The sequence below is a fragment of the Beta vulgaris genome, chromosome 6, assembly GCF_026745355.1.
Source record: "Beta vulgaris subsp. vulgaris cultivar EL10 chromosome 6, EL10.2, whole genome shotgun sequence".
NCBI classification, from domain to species: Eukaryota; Viridiplantae; Streptophyta; class Magnoliopsida; order Caryophyllales; family Amaranthaceae; genus Beta; species Beta vulgaris.
In genome coordinates, this window is record NC_079207.1 from 21,373,190 (window position 1) to 21,394,682 (window position 21,493).

General features: G+C 34.5%; 1 protein-coding gene across 4 annotated transcripts; it reads left to right on the top strand.

Annotated features, from left to right (window-relative positions):
* Positions 1-12,124: 12,124 nt before the first annotated feature.
* LOC104896139 (hypothetical protein) lies at positions 12,125-20,312 on the top strand. 4 transcript variants are annotated; one of them, XR_008969796.1, is made up of 6 exons: positions 12,126-12,555; positions 15,284-15,399; positions 16,867-17,295; positions 17,388-17,616; positions 18,594-19,793; positions 19,875-20,312. XR_008969796.1 is itself a non-coding variant. In XM_010682847.4 (5 exons), the coding sequence occupies exons 2-4, from the start codon at positions 15,337-15,339 to the stop codon at positions 17,598-17,600; spliced, it is 705 nt and encodes a 234-aa protein (XP_010681149.1). In that variant the 5' UTR covers positions 12,125-12,584; positions 15,284-15,336; the 3' UTR covers positions 17,601-17,616; positions 18,594-20,312. The 4 variants fall into 4 exon arrangements, 3 of the variants coding, with proteins under 3 accessions (XP_010681149.1, XP_010681147.1, XP_010681148.1); XM_010682847.4 differs by having other exon boundaries at positions 12,125-12,584; positions 18,594-20,312; XM_010682845.4 differs by having other exon boundaries at positions 18,594-20,312.
* Positions 20,313-21,493: the final 1,181 nt, after the last annotated feature.

The following is a 21,493-nucleotide window of genomic DNA, read 5'->3' on the forward strand; positions in this document are numbered from 1 at the left end:
GTGTTATTAAGTACTAATTGGAAGAGGAGCATATGTGTAAGGTTTTCTAAGTAATTATGCAATGGATTAAACAAGATCTAACGCATATACATATGATGAGTCTAACAATTAATTTATAATTTTGAAGCGTGAAATTCCCTTCTCTTAAATTAATCACATCATGTGCGCTTTCTCTCTAAATATCCACATAGCATGATCGAAATCTCACCGGATTGATAGCTTGGTCCAATGATTAATAATTACTGAATATTTGATTTTTTATGCTAGCATGAGGCGAAATTATAACGGAAAATTGGACAGGAATAATCCCATCTTTGTCCGATCCGCTAAAAATGATCCCACCTTTGGATTATTCTAGAATAATCCCACCTTTGCTTACTAAATCAATTTTTTGGTCCCAAAAACATAACAACCGATAACAATAAGTTACTTATGGTATTTATCCGGTTTGCCCTTCCCTGTTCATATCTCCCATCCCCACCCTAGCCCGCTGCAAAATCTAACCCCCCACTACCCCCAGTTTGTTGCTGCCACACCACAACCTCGCCCCGCTCCACCCCAACACCCACCCCTACCCCAACCTCAGCCCACTGCAAAATCTAACCACTACCCTAGTCTCCCTGCTGCCCCAACCTAAACACCTCACCCGGCCCCCCTGCAAACCCCTGACCCTTCGCGTGTAGCCAACCCCGCTACCCTTCCCCCTTCTTCCCTTCGCCCCATGACCTTGTCACTCCTCCCCCTCTCCTCTCTCTTCGTATCATTTTACCCCCTCTATTTTCCTCTCTCCAACCTTTCCCGACACCACCATTGTTGACGACGACCACCACTACCACACACAACTATCGCTCGAAGAGAGAGATCTAGATGGTACAACTAACACAACATATACACGCGATTCGAGGAGAGAGAGAAAAAGGAGAGAACCGGCAACGGGGAGAGAGAGGGGGTGGGGGCCTGGTGGCTGGGAAGGAGCCTGGTGGCTGGGGTGGAATCAAAAATTAACTTGGTTTACCGGTTTGCCAAGTTACAAGTTTCTGGGACCAAAAAATTGATTTAGTAAGCAAAGGTGGGATTATTGTAGAATAATCCAAAGCTGAGATTATTTTGCAGATTGGGCAAAGGTGGGATTATTCCTGTCCAATTTTCCTATTATAAAAACCAAATAACATTACCGCGTTAGTTAGGGAGTTTTATCCTCCAATAATACATCCATTATACTGTCTGGTGCTACTATTAATCAATTTGCATTGTCTCAAACTCCACTGAGTTAGTAGTCCTAAAATTTTTTGTTAATCTATTTGCAACCACATTTATCGTCCTTGGTCCATACACCACCTCCGCGGTGAGCCTGTAAAAGATCCTTGCACATTGTAATCATCAAAAAATTATCATCTTTCACACAATTTTCCCCATTAATCATAATTGTGACTTCTTTCGTGTCCAATCCTTGGAATGGTTAAATTTCAATCTTGACCAATCCTTGGAATGGTTACAAATGTTTGTAATAGCACTATGGCACATTTGGAAAAACCGAAACAAGGTGGTATTTGAAAGAGCAATGGCAAGATCCTCATCTCAATTTAATCATTTCTTCCTTGATTATCTTCACAACAAAAATGCTTTTCAGAATCAAGACAAAGTAGCCCCGAATGCGCAGCGAATCACAATATGGAAACCACCGGTTCATGGATATCTTAAACTCAACACTGATGGATCCTAGAAAGCAAATGATAAGGCTAGTGGTGGAGGGGTGATTAGGCGAACAGATGGTTCTTGGTTTATGGGCTTCTCCATTAAGTTTCGGGCAGTCAATCCGGCAGCAGCGGAGCTCATTACCATCAGGGAAGGGCTTTCTATGGCAAAGGATCATAATATTTCACGGCTGGAGATCGAGACGGATGCTCAAGCACTAAAGATCATCCTGGACAGGGCGGAACATCATCCTCATCATCAGCTAAGTGCAATAATTTGCGATATCGTTAAGCTTATCAAAACCAACTGGGTAGTGATCTTCCTCCATGCAAAAAGAGATGCTAACATGGTTGCTCATAAATTAGCTAGATTTGGAATGGCCATGGAGGTTGATAAAACTACGCACACAGTCCCACCACCATGTGTAATGAAGGAATACATGCAGGAACTAGTGAATCCAATGGCGTAGATATATTCAGCTTCTTAGGGTTGATATGTATGAAGATTCTGATGGTGTTTTGGATGACAAGCTGTAGTTTCTTTATTTTGCTTATTTTGCAGTTTGTACTAAGGAAGGTTATTGTAATGTGCTATATTAAGTAATATATATTCCTCGTTTTGTGATAAAAAAAAGACTTCTTTCGTGTCCGTGTCAATAATACATTTGTCCCATCCCTTTGTTTGAATAAGCTCGAGACTGGTGGCGACGGCCAAAATTTCCCCCGCAAGAGCGATTTCGACTCTACACGCTCTTTAGAAGCCATAGACCCACGCACCAGTGCTATCACGTACTACTCCAGCAATGTCTGATTTTTGAACTCAAAAGAACATACTAGCTAGTTATAGAGAGAAGAATGACATGAGGGAGAGAGCAAGAGAGAGTGGAATTTTTTTTTATGATACTATCTACTGGTACATAGACTTTGTAATTTGGTAAACAAAGGTTTGGGGTAAAGTTAGAAGTTTGAACTGGTAGATTATTTGACTAGTCAATCCTCTAATTTGATTGTTTAGTAAAGAGAGGTTTCAATAAGTTGAGTAGGCCTAAAAAACTCTTTTGAAAATGTTGAGGGAAAAGCTTTTTGAGTTTAGAGATTTAATTGGGATCGAGTAGGTCAAATCATATTTATGTCCTAAAGTTCTTAAAAATTACATTAGTAAACAATGACCATGTTTGACAATTAGAGGTTATCTGTGAGCGATTAGCTATTTGCATTAGTTGTTAGCAGTTAGCTGCATGATTATATTAGCTGGTTTAACTAGCTTTTTGTGTGAAAGTGTTTGGTAAATATTTGTTAGGTGATTGGTACTTTATCAGGTGATAAGGGTATCGTAATAATGTATTGGTGAGGTTTTTTTTGGGGAAAAGAGGAAATTTGACCAACTTTAGGATGTATTGCTCATCACACAACTAAATTCGTAAACCTCTCTTCCAAAAAGCTCCTACTAGTAACTTTTCCAAAATCAGCATTTTGGGCTCAAACGTCTTTTTCAATTCTCTCTCAACCAAACACTCCCATTAGAGATTTGGACTAGTCAAACCTCTCCATTGATCTCAAACCTCTCTTTTACCCCAAAACTCTCTCAAACAAACATCCCCATATGATGTCCATGTCCTTATTAATCAATATGATCATTTTATACTTTATGTAGAAATTCGATATCAGGTACTTACCAAACACCTTTATACAAACAAATAATACAATTAAGGGTTAAGATAATCACTCTAATTAGTGATTAAATGAGAAAAATGATCGTCCTAATTAACGATTATTAAGGTTTAAGATAATTACTCTAATTAGTTATTAAATATGAAAATAAACATCCTAATTAACAATAATTAAGGTTAAGATAACCACTCTAATTAGTGACTAAATATGAAAAATAATCATCTTAATTAACTATCATTAAGGTTTAAGATAATCACTTCAATTAGTGATTAAATGAAAAAAATAATCGATTAAGGTCAAAGATAATTACTCTAATTAGTGATTCAATATGAAAAATAATTATCCTAATTAACAATTATTGAGGTTTAAGATAACCACTCTAATTAGTTATTAAATATAAAAAATAATCGTCCTAATTAATGATCATTAAGGTTTAAGATAACCATTCTAATTAGTGATTACATATGATGAAAGATTAAGCTAATCACCTTAATTAGTGATTAACTAAGATTAAAGATAATCACCTTAATTAGTGATGAGATAAAGAGCTTGAGTTAAATACTCTAATTAGCGATTAATCGATGATTGAAATAACCACCTTAATGAGTGATCACATTTACGATATTCAAGAGGTCTTAGAGGTTTGCTTCCTAATTGAAGCTTTGGAGCAATAAATCTTAATTGGAGATTATTAAGTCATTTGGAGAGAAATGATCAGTTTGAGATCGAATTTGGAGATTTGTGTCTGGCTAATAGGAATTTGACCATTTAAATTGAGACACGCAAAACGACCGAAAATCAATTTGGAGATCATAATTACAATCTAATTATGTTAAATTATATGATTAATCCATTTGAAGATGGAGAACAAATTTAAAATGTAAGATGGATCATCATACAAATTAACTTAGTTAGATTTGTAATTTTTCCTCTTAATTGAGATTGAGTCATTTGATTCATATACTATGATATATTGGCCCAACATGCAATATTTGTAACATTGGTTGCTCATTTTATTCAAAAGGGGTTATGGAATTATTTATGAAATTATGCATAAACATCTCCATTTTTTTTATTATTTGAGTGACGTAATAACTATCTACAAAAAATTATTATTACAACAAAATGTACAAAATCTATGATCTATGAGAAATCTTCAATCTTGATCTTCACCATGAGGCTCCGTGATCTTCATCTCCTTGAATGGGTTTTGGAATTCATGTTTATTTGTAAACTTGTGAAAATTAGAGATTAATTAACCTCTTTGATTTTGATCTTTTTATGACAATCTTTATTGATTTTTATTTACATAAGAAAATAATTTCTTTTATGAAACTTGAGTTAATCACTTTATTTTATTTTCCATATTACTATTTTTGTTCTTGTACTGACTTGCGAAAATCATAACTTCTGTACAAAGCGTTAAATTAAGCATGCAATACATCTATGGATAGGACAGTGAGTTCTTTATGGTGTGTCAAAATTTCACAAATGTTTAGTAACAACTCAAATTATCTCTATTATATAAGTGAAGGCAGGAGGTATGGTGTCCTCCGATCCTATTAAATGTCTATATTACTCTTACTTTTTTAATTACATCAATTTCGTTTAAATTTTTAAAATAATAATAGGTAATCAATCAATCAAACTATTCGCCATTTTTCAAAATTACAATTAGAATAAATTAAAATTTTAGGTTAAAGAAAATGAAAGATTGGAAAAGTTTTGAAAAACAAAGATAAAAAGTTCATTTAAGAATATCGAAATCTGCCATCAAAAGGAAACTTTGCCAAAATAAAAAATCAGCAATATACTTCCACACCATTATAGACTATAGTCATGTAAAGAAATGATCACAATTACATAGAGGATAATAAGGTTAGATCAATAACTGTTCTGAACTTATTTTTTGCTGAAAATAACTTCTAATAAGTTGAATAAAACATATCCTTGATTGAAAAAACTGTCAACTTAAACTATTATAATTATATATCGCTGCATGTATTGCGTGCATATAAAACTAACTACTCGACATTACGAAACATCACAATAAAAAAGTTATCATCGCACGCATCGTGTGCTTAGAAAGCTAGTGGTTAATTTTATGCCAAAACTGATTAAAATAGGACCTTTATTCAATTTGTTCTTTGAAATCTAACTTATTGAACTTATTTTGACGTCAAATTTGGTATGATCATTCTAGACACCTTGAAAGACTAGAATGAAAATTTTCACTTGAATTGGACATTTTTAAGAATATATTTTATTTATTTTCTTAACTGAAGAGAAAATCAGTATTATGGAATTTAGTGATTTACATGTTCGTTTTTGCATAAATAATATAAAATTTTGTATAATTTATATGAACATAATTTTATATATTTGGTGATGAATAACAACTTGATTAAGAAAATCACATAAACACATTGTTTACTAAGAGTCTCCCCATTAGAGTTGACTATTCTAGGTGGGGTGATATAAGGTTGGGAACCTATTAGGACTTTCTCATACCCAAATCACTCAAAAAATTAAAAGTTGGTAAGAAGAAACAAGGAGAAAGTTAGTAGATGATTGAGGAAATAATCAAAAAAAATAACAGAACCTTCAACTTTACCCTGCTAGCTCAATGATGCACTTCCTTTTTGCAAAATTTTCTACCTTTTTGTGATTTTCTTAATTTCTAAGTGAGTTTTCAAGTTTACTTACACTACTACAAAAAAAGCCTAGGAAACCGGTTGAAAATGGCCTAGGAAACCGGACTATAACACATCTCCATCTCACAGGTGTCCTAGGTTAAGAGACCGGTTAGGTTATGGAGGCAAGATAGAATTCTGGATCTTTCATAGGTTTATAGTACCAAATATTCGAATTCTCGAGCAATGGTTGAAAGACGACGAATCGAATTTAACAGAAGCTGAATATCCTCATTTTTCAGCTCATCAATTAGAACATCAATTGGGTATAGCGGTTCATCTACCATGGCCATTATGAATATGATTTATGCCTCACGAAGACTCCCTGAGTTTCCTGTGCCAAACAAATGGGATAAGCTGATACACTGTTCATATTCCACAAATTTAATGTTTCTTACCATCCAATCAACAACAAAAACCATTTGATTAAACGAATTAACAGGCATTTTGAGCATAGATCTAGGGTTCATCAAAATGTAAATAACAATGAAAAAAGTTTGATGTAAGATAAATAATTTTAGAATTCCTACATAAATATGTGTAAGATACAGATTTCAAATCATAGAACGTATGATAAAATTAACAAACATGGGAAGATCCAGATATCCGGTATAGTCGAAAAAGGTGAAATCATTTTCTTCTCTGCTCGTCGAATTCGAAGAACGTGAATTGATGTGGAAGGAAAAATAAATATCTTGGGATGCCGTGGGTTTTGGAGCTGTAGGAGAAGAGGGAGGGGTCTTTGGGCTTTTGGCCGAAGGTTGAGGAGGAGATGCTTGGTGAGAACCCTGATTATAGCGAAAAGAATTGACGAATGAATCACAAATTGACGAATTGAACAATGTGAGAGCCCTGATTATGAATTTTACGAAAGCAAAGGTGGAATTTTGATGGAAGAATTTGGATTATGGGGAAAATTTGGATTATGGGATTGTGTGCTAGAGGTTATGGCGAGGTTGTTCAAGAAGCGTTGTTCTGTTTTTTTTTTCTTTTAACAGTTATTAACCACGATTCATATTGATAGAATAATATTAGGAGAGGTAGTTTTTTTTCTATTGTATTTGTTGCATAATTTTAAAAGTAAATATATTTATATATAAAACTTATACTATATTAGTATTAATTGAAAAGATATTAAATTTTAAAATTATTATTTTTAGGAAACCGGTTCAAGTTAGAAGTAGTCTCCTATATATTCACAAGAAGAATATATACGTATAATAGTATATCGTGTTGAAAAAAAAAATTATTAAAAAAATAAAATATTTCAAGGAAACCGGTTTTACTTGGAAGCAGTCTCTTATCTCACAACAACTTTTTTTATTAGTCAAATACTTAAATTTAAGAGACTGGTTTTAAATAATCAATGGTTTTCTATATTTAAGAAATAGGTTAGTAACCTCAACCGGTCTCCTATCAATAGTCTCTTTGGCCATATTTGTAGTAGTGTTAATTACTAACTTAAACTCTTTTTTTGTGTTTTTTTTAGATGAACTTATTTACTTACTAATGAATGCCCTAACCTTTTCTTTCTTTATTGTTGAATGTAGTTTTTAGAGGAAGGGGGTAGAGAAGATGAGAGTAGTATTGACGGTTCGTTTGATAGTTGGTTATAAATAGTGGTAATGGGAATGAGTTTATGTGTAAATTTGTGAAGAATATCATTGTTCATTCCCATGGTAAAGCTAATTTATCCTAAAGTGTCCACTTTTCTTCTTGAATTTTCATTCTCATCCAATACCATCTTGTAGGTGGTAATGAGTGGTAATGAAAATTGATTCCCTTTGGAGACAAAAACACAAGTTTAGGGGTCATATTGATTGCCCATGGAGAAAAAATACCTCCTTATATAGAGATTTTAAGCAAGTCAGCACACCTGCTGTAAAGCCATCTTGAATAGGAAAGCAAGAACGGAGTCGAAGTCTATTTCGGATGTGGGAGTCTTAATATAGAGTAAGAACTATTGGACTCTTAGATACTGCCCCACAAGGGGATCTTTTTTTATTCAATTTAGCGTTATTTGGTTTTGAAGTAAAAGAAGGAGGATATTTATAGAGAAATGGGGGAGATGAACTAGGGTTTCAAAGAGGTAGAAAATCAGATTTTTAACCCAAAAAATCCGATTTTTAACCCAAAAAATCCGATTTTCCTCATCCTTAATCACCCTAATGGCATCACTCTTATGACCTCACTCTAATGACATAATCACATCTCTTTGGAAACACAAATATTCTTATTCTTTTTGGATTTTCTCATAGATAAGGCAAAACAATTTTCAGAAAATATTCTTATTCTTTAAACCCTAGTACGTAAAAAAATGCATCGAAAACGTGCAAATCGAAACTGATCATAACGCTGCGCCAATCGCAGGAGCCTGCGCTAGGCACGACGTCATGCCTAGGCGCAAGGCTCCTCGTCTGGCGCAGGGCATTGGGCATTGGGCATTGCGGTGCGCTGGGCGCACAATATAATCATGCGTCTAGCGCATGATTGCGTGCCTGGCGCACACTCGAATTTTTCGGAAAAAATCCAGATTCTCCCCTCTTACACATGGAATTTGATTCTTATTCTCATTTCTTTTCATGATTCTTATTCTCTAACTAATGGATAAAGGATGTGATAAGTAGATAAGGAATATATTCTTATTTTTTTATAAATGAATAATGACTTGATCATCAAGAAAACTGATTACTACCGGTTTTGGAAAGACGATTAAAATTCTGGCGCCCAATGGCAATTCTTTTTCATATTTTCGAAAAACTAACTTGAAATAATAACGAACATTCGTCATATTATTGAAGACGAACATGATTATTCATCAACAAATCATTTTATTAATGTCGGTGGTGGTAGTCGTTGACTACAATTTTCGAAAAATTGTGTTTCTAAGCCGAAACCGCATGACTAATACGCACAAATGAAAAAATGTATAACGAAATGAAACTCGCATACTAGGACGAAACATGCATTTCATAGGCGTGCACTGCACGATGCATGACTTTTTCGTTATTTTTAATTTATTTCTTTTCAAAATCTCTATTCATCTGAAAAAAGGGGTTCAAAATTTGGTGTCTACAAGTATACTCAAGGCTACCTTTTCTCATTTGGAACTCTTCATATTATGCAAATTTTGCCTGTATGAAGATTTCACATGAAACAAAAAAATAAAATAACATTGGGTGTATCATGCTCACAGAAGATCCGGGTGTATGGTAAAAGTTGTAATAAGTGTGAGTGTCACTCTCCACTCAAAGTAGGCAAACAAATATGTTTTTTTACTTGGGTTAGCATAAAAAAAATTCTTCAATTAGTGGCTTAACAAATTAAAAATTTATATGGGTCATCTCGCAAAACAATTAGTACCACTAGAATAACTGAATAATCTAGATTTTTTTTTGTTAATCTATCTAATTATATACCTAACACTCAGGGCAAAAAATTGTCTTGTTGTAATATGTACTCTTCCCTTTCAAACAAATGGCACAAAGTAAACAATAAAAATGTGTTTGTGAAAAAGACTGAAACCCATAATATCTCATTTGAAATACAAGGACTCTAACCAACTAATCAACAATTTTATATGGGTTTTTTTGCGAAACAAAAGTCTTAAGGACAAGGTCACCTACAAACCATAATTATCGAATTCAGCAACTAGTAAACATATAGAAAACTCATAATTACATCCCATTATTTCAAAATGACAATTTCATATCTTAAAATACAAAACTAAATAATTTGAATAAGACAAACTTATGATGATTTTTTTTAAGTATGATGACTTCTTTAATCTATTGCATGAGTACTACTCTTTTCAAATGATTATCAATCGTATGTTCGACTTTCATTATTATGTTTTATTCAAATTTTGATTGTATTTGCTAGAATTGTTTTAGGCCCCTTTCGGGGACCCATGGCAAGATGAAATTCCTCTGGGCTATCCTCGCACGGGGCCGCTCACCCAGAGATCCAACAAGTAGTTAACATCTCTATCGAAGAAATAAAAAATAAAAAGAAAACTAACTTCTTTATTTTTTAAAAGGTAAAACAAGAAAAACTGCCTAAATTTATCATGTTCTCAGTTTCTTCCACATTCGATTTTTTTTAAGAAAAATCCCTAATGATATGTAAAAAAAATAACTACTACAACAACAATATAGGAAACTGCTCTGATTATCTCACTCTTCTGATATTAGTCTAGAGAGTATCTACGTTCTTGCTCAAAGCCTCAAAATAATACTAGAAGTAATAATGATGCTAATTAATTTAATTTTCATAACAATTTTATACAAATAGCATGCATATAAGGTTAGTAATATGGATGTTAACTAGTTTAGTATTAATTGTCCCATAAAATTAGGATCATATTTTTCTTAGTAATGGAAGATGGCTGATTGATTCAAGTGACTCTATTACACTACTGCAACTATCACAAAATGTGATGTTTCATGATTATTATAGTGGTATAAATATTAAAATCTAATCTCACACCTTAGTAATAAACATGGTTGCTAAAAACAACCACACTTTACCTAACACAACCTTAAAAAATATCTAAAATACCCTTTTCCTCATAACACTTTTCTCTCCTAACTACTCCTCTCTCCATTTTCCCTCTTCGTACTCTTCGTATATCGTCCAAATTAGGGCTGATTCTTCCAATTCTCCATAATTTCTAGTTTAAATTCTCCATAATTCCTTTCTCCCTCTTCCTTGATACGTTTTTCCTTCTTTCTCCATTTACATTTATAACAAAAAAAAAAAAACTAACTTCTTCTTCATTTTTAAAAAGGTAAAAGAAAAAATTCTTAAGTTACCAGTTTCTGCAATACTCATCCGATTTGTTATTAAAAAATAATCTTATTATATAGATTAGAATAATTGCAACAATAATAACACTATAGGAAACTGCTCTGATCATCCCACTCTTCTGATATCATTCTAGCGACTATCCGTGTTCTTGCTCAAAGCGTCAAACTAATACTAGATGTAATATTGGCGCTAATTAATTAAATTTTGATAACGATTTTACACGCATATCGTGCATCTAAAACAAGTAATATGGATGTTAACTAGTTTGGTAATTGTCTCATAAAATTAGGATCATATTTTTCTTATTAATGGAAGATGGATGATTGACTCGAGTTAATCTATTACACTACTGCAACTATCACAAAATGTGATGTTTCAGGATTACTATAATGATATAAAAATCAAAATCTAATCTCACACCTTAGTAAATACAATGATACAAGACATTGCCCGGGCCAAAAATTAGTTAATATCTACTCCCACCGTTTCTTTTTAATTTACTCACTTCACTTTGAAGGAGAATTAAAGAGAAAGTACAAAAGTATGAGAGAGAAACTGAAAAGGTGGAGAGAGAAACTAAAAAGTGAGAGAAAAATACAAAAGAGTGGGTTATAATATTAAAAAGTGAAGGGAAAATTTCAAAAAACTACCTTTTAAAAATTTTCTTTCAGAATACTACCTTCTATAACAAATTCCTTTCAATATACTACCACTTTATGTTTTTATATAATACAATCAATAAATGACAGTCACCTAGGTGTTGTTGCCGCCAGGACAGCGAGAAAAGAAGAGAGAAACGAGAGGGGAAGAAAGAAAAGCAATTTACGATGACTTAATTAATAGGTGATTAAACCTCATTTATGATAAAATGGTAGTGCATTGAAACAAATTTATTATATAAGTTAGTTTTTTGAAAGAAAATTTTTAGAAGGTAGTTTTTTGAAATTTTTTGATTATAAAAGGTAGTTTTATGAAATTTTCCCAAAAGTGGATGACATGGGTGGAAAAAGAAGCGAAAGTAGATGTGATATGTTACCAAAAATAGAAAAAAGCAACAATTTGTAGATTAAAAAGAAACGAACTAAAAAGGAAAGTGTGTAGATTAAAAAGAAACGGAGGGAGTATAAGACTAGCGTTATAGTTATATGCATGCTACCTGTACGACATCGTTATCAAAATTAAATTAATTAGCACCATGATTACATCTGGTATTAGTTTGAGCTTTTGTGCAAGAACGTGGATACTCGCTAGACCGATATTAGAAGAGGGAGTGATCAGAGTAGTTTCCTATAATCGGACATTTTTTTTGTTTTAGTTTCATTTTATTTATTTATTCTTTATTTTTTGGTGTCCACCCTTGTTGCCTTAGTTATTGTAGGGAATTATAAATATTAAAATTTTATTGAAAACTTTAAATTTTAATGTCATAAAAAAACCTTAAATTTTCATTTGAGAGAAGGGATAGAGAAAAATAAGAAACAGAGTAAGGAAGAAGTTTGTAACCCTAACTCTCCAAATTCCAGTTAGTAGAAGGAAAATTCCATCTCTCTCCAGTCTCCACACATTACGGATTAAAAATTTCATTCCAGTTTTCTTTGTCACCGAAAAGTTCGATTTCCAGCATCAATTCAAGTTGCTTTTCGAGGAAAGAAACTGAAGAATATTTTCGACGATTCAAAAAATTGAAGGTTCGTTAGGACTAATATTAATATGCATTGTAAGTTATAAAATTTATAGTTTGTAATTTACCATTAAATATTTGATTAAGAATTTTTCAATTTAATTCACTTGTATTGCGAGTTCAAATGAGCTAAGAAATACTCATGGGTGTATGATTTTACGCGAGTGTATAATATGATTGCACATTGATAGTTTGTCTAACGTTTTGTTGAAATTGGTTCTATCTTCATCTCCGTGCCTTCTGATTCATCCTGTGTAACTAATTGCTTTAAGGGGGCGTTTGGTTCATATAATGGTATGGGTTTGGAATCAGGAATGAAACCAAAGTGGTATGGGTTTGGAACTTGATACTTAATACCTTGTGTTTGGTTTCATTTAGGAATGAAAAATCTTCTTTTATTCGATACCTAGAGGTAAGGTATGAGCCATACCCTCCCCATGGGTTTCTAAACCCCATACCCTATGGGTTTGAGGTATGGGTTTAAAATTTAGAAATAAATTAAACAAACACTAGGTATGGGTTTTGTCCATTCCAAACCCATACCTCATACCTAAAACTAGTGAACCAAACACCCCCTAATAGTCCCAGATGATACGCTTATACATTTGCTATTTAGTATGTAGTAGTTAGAGCTTTCAGTTCATCTGTATTATGTAATGCACGTTCATTGGCGGCACAATTGAGCTCTTTAAGATACTGATGCCTGTATCATTTGATGTCATGAAAAAGAGTCTAACATATAAGATTAGAACTTGCCCAATTTGATACTTGTGTTCAAATATTTCTTTGAAGTACACAATCTGAAGAAGATTCCTTTTTTTTTCGAGGATATCAAAACTCGCATATCAATTGTAGATGTGTGTATCTCTTTATTTAAGAGTATCAATTGTAGCAATTCTGTTCTACATAAGCCAAAGAATTTTATTGTATGTCCTATCTATTCATAGAGGTCCACGCCACTATATGCCACCTATAACAGTATTTCTAGCATGTAATTAGTGAATGGCTGATAAGCATTGGTCAACTTGAGTTTTCCACTTTTCACACTGCTATATAGCATGACAACAGCAGGAATTCTCTCTGCTTGCTGGTTAAGTAAATCCCTGGTTTTAAATAAGTATTTCAAAAATCCTGGGCAGGTGATGCTAGCACACACATTCAATTTTATCTTAGATGAAACATAAGATACCAAGAAGTTCAAATAACATTGCTTATCTAGATCAACTTGCAACTGATGGATTCATTCTACTAGGCCAAGATGGCAAGACACCATGATATTTAATCCACTGCAAATTATCCGAGCTACACAATCTCGAGCTATGGGAGGAATTTTCTCATTTATAGCTATGATTCCAAAAGAACATTGTTCTAGAGCTTCATAAGCAAACTTCTTCTAGAATCTGATTACTTTTGGTTTGGATTATTAGATTAGAACATCGGTGCAACTACCTGCACCTATATGTTTGAATTTTGAATGGAATTTTTAGCTTGTAGTTACTGATCTCATGCGTAGCATTTAAGGAACTAAAATCCTTCTCTAAGACCTATAAGTCATTGATGTTCTATGTATGCAAATCGATTAGAAAGACCCGTCCTTTATTTTAGACTTGTCAGCTTGTTTTCACTTTACTCATCTGTTTTGATTTGAATTAATACCCTTATGCTGATGTAGACTTGTGGTGCAACCTCTGGTCTGTCATAATGTTGTCTTGAACAAAGCTAGTTGGCACACCTTGCATCATGGATTTTTAAGATTGTAGTCAAAAGCTCTAGTAGCTGTAAGATCTTTGCGTTTTTGGCTTCGTAGGTGAATTTGTGAGCCGATTTCCCATTTTACTATGTGCATCAGATCATACCCAATTCTTAACTACTACAACTAACATGCAATGTTTGTGTCAAAGGCGTTGTAGTAGTCATTGGTTCCATGATTTAAAAGACGACAAATCCTTGTATATAACACATGATTCTGGGGGTAATCTGAATGATCTAGAGACATAGCAAGGGGTCGATGTTGACACCAAATGTTTAACTATTCGGTAAGAGGAATAAAATAGAAAAGTAAGTTGGATCGTTACAAGGTGAACTAAGGCAAAATTGTAATTGGGAAGGGAAAGGTTCTCATAATTTTGACATCATAAAGGGCTACTAGCTTGACAGAGCCAGTAAGATTTGCTTTGAATAGCTGCTGCAAATTAAGAAAATGGCTTACTGCAAGTTTATCAGTACTTTACATTTTATGGGAACATAATCACAGACCCTTATATGAGGTTCCAATAAGTGTGCTAGTAGAATGACTTACAAGTTTACTGACTAAAAATTATAGGAGCAACAGAAGATAAGGGGCACAATAGTGGACTACAGGACCTAATTAGAAGAGTGAAAGCCCTGTTGATGTTAGTCAACCCTGTGGAAGCCCTTTGTAGGTATTTGCAATTTTACAAGTGGAAAACGGCTACAAGTAAGCATTAAAGAGAGGAAGACAGAATTAGGTTCAATATCTGTCAAGACTTAAGCCAATAGTAAAATGAAGGATGTTATACTTGTGGAGATTTTTTTAGTATTTTGATATTTTGAGTTGCCTGTACACATGCACATGGGTCCATTTAAGCTCTAACATGGATTCAGTATCTTTTGTCTTCCTGGTCTCATTTTCTTTCATTTTGAGTCTTTCGATATTTTGGTCTGATTTTCTAAGATTCTAGAATCTAAAATTTTATCTTCTGTAATTGTGTCAGCTGAAGTGTATTTGTGACAATTTTGTCAAAGCTTTTAGAGAGAGAAAGAAGCAATGTCATCAGCTATGGTGCTGTCCTACTCCTCATCGCTCCTCCATCCGCCTTCTTGTAAGCTAGTAAGTTGCTCGTTTTTCATCCCCTATTTGTGTTCCTCCTCCCTTCCTGAGGAGGGTAAAGAAATTTTAGCTCCAGGTATCCTGTTTTGGCTATTGCTTGTTTTGAGTATAACCCTTGAGTGAATGCTAATGTTAATGTGTGCAAATCTTGAAAATGCTGTTATAATTGTGTATAAAAGTGGGTAAACATGTTTCCCGTGTTTGAAATAAGAGAAGGTGAGACATGTGTGTTTTTCTTTCTTTTAAGTTTTAAACCCCCTCAAATTTTCTATATTATCGAATAAAAGTGGGTAAACAAGAATTTTGATTCTTACTTTGAGGGTGAAACTGAAACATGGAGAAATGCATCAGTTTATTACGTATATTGTTATTAGCATTATGATGTCGTTGGAGTTATGATTGGTTAAATGGTACTTTAATAGTATAACTTGGTTTGATAAGTTATATTTGGAGTGGAGTTGCAAATATTTTTGGCTTAAAATTATTAAATGGAAATGACAATGAATGCATGACTATCACTTCACTGCAAATTGGTTTGGCAAATTTTAGATTCATACTCTCCTCCCCAAAAAACAGAGAGGGAAAAGACAAAAAAGTTATGTAAAGAATCATCCACAACCATATATTGCAAAACCACCCAAACTTGAAACAAAACAAATGAAGAGAAACGTAGGATATACATATAAGGCATAAGGATGAAATTGTCAGGTTGATGAACATTAAGAATACAAGTTTTGTGGCCGCTAGAATTCTGGATAACCCAAGAGAGAAAAGATTCATATTCTTTCATCTTCTTTCTCTCTGCAGCGTATAGCTGCTCTGCGTATCTCTTCTATCCTCTAAATTTCGGTTCCCATCCATGTCTTCCTTTACATTATTTGACTCTCAGGTCCACATGTAATTTCCTGTTTGCAATGCCTTGGAGTGAGTCTAGCATAATTAAGTGGAAGCTAATTTGTTGTTAAGTTGGCTAGGACTTCAATCATTGATGTAGTTCATTAATTTGCTTTACACAGTAGAAAATTCACCTTTCATGAGCCAAATAGTTACAAAGGGGATTAGGGAAAGTTAGCCCTTTCAAGATCTGAACCAAAGAAAGGGATTTACTCCATTTTCCTTTCCTTTCCTGTCTCCCTGTTATCGCTATCTTGATTACTTATTGTTTTCCTTTCTTGATTACTTTTTGTTTCGCTTGCACAAACCTAACGCCACCTCAGTGTCTGGATAAAGGTCAGTTATTTGTTGATAGGGATGATGAAATGCTATGAGCACTTGTTTGGTTCTACAGTATGTGTTGTTCACTTGATTCCCCTTGCAGCATCCGTTTAAGGAAAGCATTGCTTAGCATAGTGGAGAAGATCTTGTAACATTTTTGTTTATGTGGGGTCAGCAACCTCCGATTTCTTCAGCTCTTCTGTTAATCTCTGAAGCTTCATACTTAAGTGAAAGATCTTTTCCTTTTGTCAGGGTATTTCACATCATTTAAGTGGAAGAAGCAGCATTCTAACTTATAAAGCGGGTTCTGCAGTCCAGAATTCTAGGTCAAGTTTCTCATGCTCTGTAAGCATGGCAGATGGACATTCTGATGATCATGGGAAGTTGAATATGGACCAGATGTTAGATAAAGGCAGAGAATTTTGGAATGGCCTTCCTAAACCAATCAAGAGCTTCCCTTGGAACAGAGTGCTTGATAATTTCATCCAACGCATTCTTGATGTTGTAATTGCTGTCATCAAATACCTAAGTGCACCTGTCCTCGCTGTTACTTCCCTGAGTGAGATGTCATACTGTGCACATGAAAGAAAACTATTTCTTGTTCCTGTTCCGTTGGTTCTTGGGTTTGCTGTTGCTGGGATCTTGAAAGAGACAGCACAAGAAGTATCTCCTCTTATCAAGGTCTACATATGGGGAACTTTTTTCTTTATAGTTTGAGCATGAATATTATGCTCTATACGTTGTTTCTAACCATTTCAATATTGGATCATCAGGATGGTGACGTTCCTTGGCATTTGATTGCAATTGCTGTTTTCCTCACTCTTCTGAAGGTGCCTGGGCCATACTACCCATATTGGGGACGCTTCTTTGTTCCTCATTTTGCAAATGGAGGTCTTTTGAGGGTGTTTATTATGATGTATTTCTGGTACCAAAGTCCCAAAAAGAGTCAATTGTTGCATAATGTGGAGAGCTCAGAACAAAATTGAGTTTATTATATGATAGGTACGTATGATGCTTATGTAAGTATGTCTTCTTTTTCACATCTGGTATGATGTTGCATGATCTTACTATCATGGGATCCTTTGCAATAAAACTAGGTCTGGGTTAATTTAGACTCTGCTTTAGCTACATAACCCAACTCTCGTAGAAAGTATGATCTTCATGCTTGGAAATGAGAGATGAAGTTGTGGGATCATGGATAGAAATGATTTAAGGAATTTTACTTTCCTTTTCTTCATATGCATTTGATTAGATCTGCCAAGTAATGAAGTTGTGGGATCATGGATGGAAAGGATTTAATGAAGTTGTGGGATCATGGATAGAAAGGAGTTCTAGGGGTGTTAACGAGCCGAGCCGAGACCGAACATGGTCAGGCTCGAGAATGTGAGGGTCCAAGCTCGGCTCGAGCTCGAAGCTCGTCGAGCTCGAAAATCCAGGCTCGGCTCGAGCTCGAAAAAAAAAAATTTGGCTCGGCTCGAGGCTTGGCTCGAAAAAGCTCGAGAATATTTCTAGTACATTTAGGGTTTTTATTTTGATGACAAGAACAGTAGTATTGTAGCAGCAAGATCTAGAATACAATAACAGTAGTATTATAGCATAAAGAAAAACCCAGCAAACCTCTTTGTAAATGAGTAAATGAGCCTTTCTTTCACTCCTTCATTCCTTGTTGAATGAACTCGTATCATCAATGCACAAGGTTCTTAAAAATTACAACATAAAATGCATGAATTCCACTGACTTGAACAAGAACTGTAGTGCTACTTTCACCCCTTTAATTCCAAATTCATAAACAACCTTCGAAAACCATTAATTATCTCAGACGAAATCATAAACCTTCGAATTCAGATTAAAACGATAACCTTCAAATTCAGATTAAAGCGAAAAACTTCGAATTCATCATACTTTAGCACATAGAAACTTCGAATTCAGATTAAATTAAAAAAAAAAACTAAAAATAACAAAAACTATGAACGTTACAGGTCATCTTGCTCGCCGCCGGAGACGATGCTGCTCGCTGCCGGAGATGACGCTGCTCGCCACCGAGACAAACGATACTCGCTGGTCGCCGCCGTTGAAGCTCAGCGGTACAGAATGGCTATGGAGATTTAGGGTTCTTTGAAAACCCTTGAAGTCTTGAACAGACGTACAGGAAAGTAGACTAAAGAAACTTTTCTTAATTGTTTGTATGTTTTAAATTTTAATTGGGCTGAAAAAAAGCCCCTTAGTTCATATCTTTTAATTGGGCTAGAACTTTTAAATTGGTATATATTTTAAAGTGGGCTTGAAATTGAAATTCAAGTTGGGTTAAAAATTAATGTACTTCCTCCGTTTCAAAATAGATGGTACATTGTTTGACTAAAACGCTTGTCGAGGCACTACTTTGACTACTAATAACTTTAATTATGTATTAGAGTAAAGTATAAAATTTTGATTTTTTGGAAATATACATTAAGACAAATCCAACAACATATTACATTATAACATTTGATTTTACCTAATAGTAAATAATGCATGGTCAAACCTCATTCATGAATAGTGGAAAAGTCAACAATGTAGCATCTATTTTGAAACGGAGGAAGTATAAAATTTGTACTTTAAAATTTTTCGAACATGTTTGCGAGCTTTCGAGCCGAACTCTACTGGGCTCAGGCTTGGCTTGTTAAGGTCGCGAGCCGATCTCGAACTCGAGTCGAGCCCTCTCGAGCCGAGCTTTGACCGAGCTTTGACCGAGCCGAGCTCGAACAGTTTGCGAGCGACCTTGGCTCATTAACACCCCTAGAAAGGACTTAAGAAATTCGCATAAATCCCATGTGCTTTTATTTGGTGAACTTTCATTTATATCCTCGTTAATACTCCCTCCATCCCTTATTCTTTGCCTCATTTTCTTCCATCTCTGTTTTCCTTGGCGCTTTCTACTCAGTACTTGCCAGTCTTCAGTCACTGGCTGATGAAAAGTTGTTTATTCTAATAGTATTGTAAGTCTTATCTTTCCCTTGGCTCTCTCCACTTTGTAATCACTTGCTGATGATAGTACTATAGTAGTACTCCAAGTGTCACATAATACAGCTTTTACTCTCCCATATTTGCCATTATCCTTGGTTGCACCAGTTCATGATACTGGAAAATAAAGAGCTTCAACAAGCTTGACTGTTGAAGGTGCTTAACAAGAAATGTGGCTGGTAAATCAATTGTGCCATACTATTTTGGTTATTGATTCTACATCTTTTCACTACCATATAATTATTTTCAATTTGGCTCAGCACCATAGGAGGCTTACCATGAGATTCTGGAGAAGGAGCTGCATTGGGATGGAGGTGGCAAATGGAGGTGTCCCTTTTCTAGAGGGTAACTGTGAACTCTTCTTGTGCTGTGACTTCTTTCAGGACTGTTGTCTTGAAGCTTGAAAAGTGGCTGGCTTGTGACAGAACACACTTCTCGAGAAGTCTGGGGACTTTGAACTGACTCCAGTGCCCTTTCAGACTGCTATAAAATCGTGAACATATACTAGTCTAGAGTACAGCGTGATGGATGGTCGTTTATTAGCTAGAAGTGGCTGTGCTCAGGTCACCCCCTTTTTTTGTCCTGTTTGTACTAGTGTATGCAAATTTGCTAATGAGAAACGAGAGTATGATATGTAACTATTTAAGCCATCCGGCTTCCGAGTTAAAAGTAGTGCCAAAGGTGAGGCATTTTTGGAATTTTTACTTCTACTTCAGTTAAGATGGCACTGGTCTTGCATGGCTTGTTGGCTTCGTGCTCGCGCCACGCCAGGCTGGCCAGACCAGGGGCCATGGGTTCGTTGTGGCAGATTGTATTGTGCCAAAGTACGTGCCTTGTGTCATATTGTGCTTTTCCATCCAAAAAATGTGCCCCTGCTAGTTCTACAGCCTAGCACACAAATAATTGTATCATGTCCTGGCGTGATTTTGTTGGACCATGCTGTGCTTTGGCCTGATGCGATCTAGATCTGCGGTAGAGTACTTCGAAGTACTAGCATCATTCCAGACGTGTAACAACTAACAGTAATATGGGAAGGTTCTTAAAATTTGATGGACACGTAATCCAAATGCTGATTATTTCTAGAACATCTGCAGGCTGCAGCCTACTTTAGCGTTCCTAAAACAACAAATAATAATACTTTTCAGTATGCAAATCATATCATACTTCAGAGCTCTATATGCTTGGTATTCCAAATGAATAAGCTTATCTCAAATAATCTATATTTATATCTAAAACTTAAGGCAAAAATATGTCATGTTACCCTATATACTTTCCTCTTCTCTAGACAATCAAATAAGACATATTGAATTATAAAAATATGCGTTTCAAGACTTGAATTCATAACTTTTCATTTGAGATATAAATGCAATTCATAGATAGAATTTTACACCTATGAGCTCCAGGAAGCATATGACAATTTTAGAGCATTGATCATGAAAATTGTCTTTCTTTTGTTTATCTTTTTGTTAATTTCTATCTATAATTTTTTCGTTTTCTCAAGTTCTAAAGTCTTAAGACCTTTCACAGCTAATACATGTTTATATTCTTGAAGTTTCAAGCTTATGCTTCTAAGGTGATAGTGTTACCCCTTGTGCCTAGGTTGCTAAATTTTGGACCCGTAGAAATACGTTAATTTAATCTGTTAGATAGGTTAATTATTTAAAATAGTTTTATAAGATATGAAATGCATATATGACTTTTGTTATTTGCTATAAAATATGTCCCATTATTCATTTTTGCAATTTGCAAAGCTATTGCTTAATATTACTATTTTTTAGGATTTTTTGTTCAAAACCACCTAAACTTTTCACGTTTTTAGAAACTCCCACCTTAATGAATTGTTTTTATAAATTTTCACCTACCATTTCCAATTTTATTA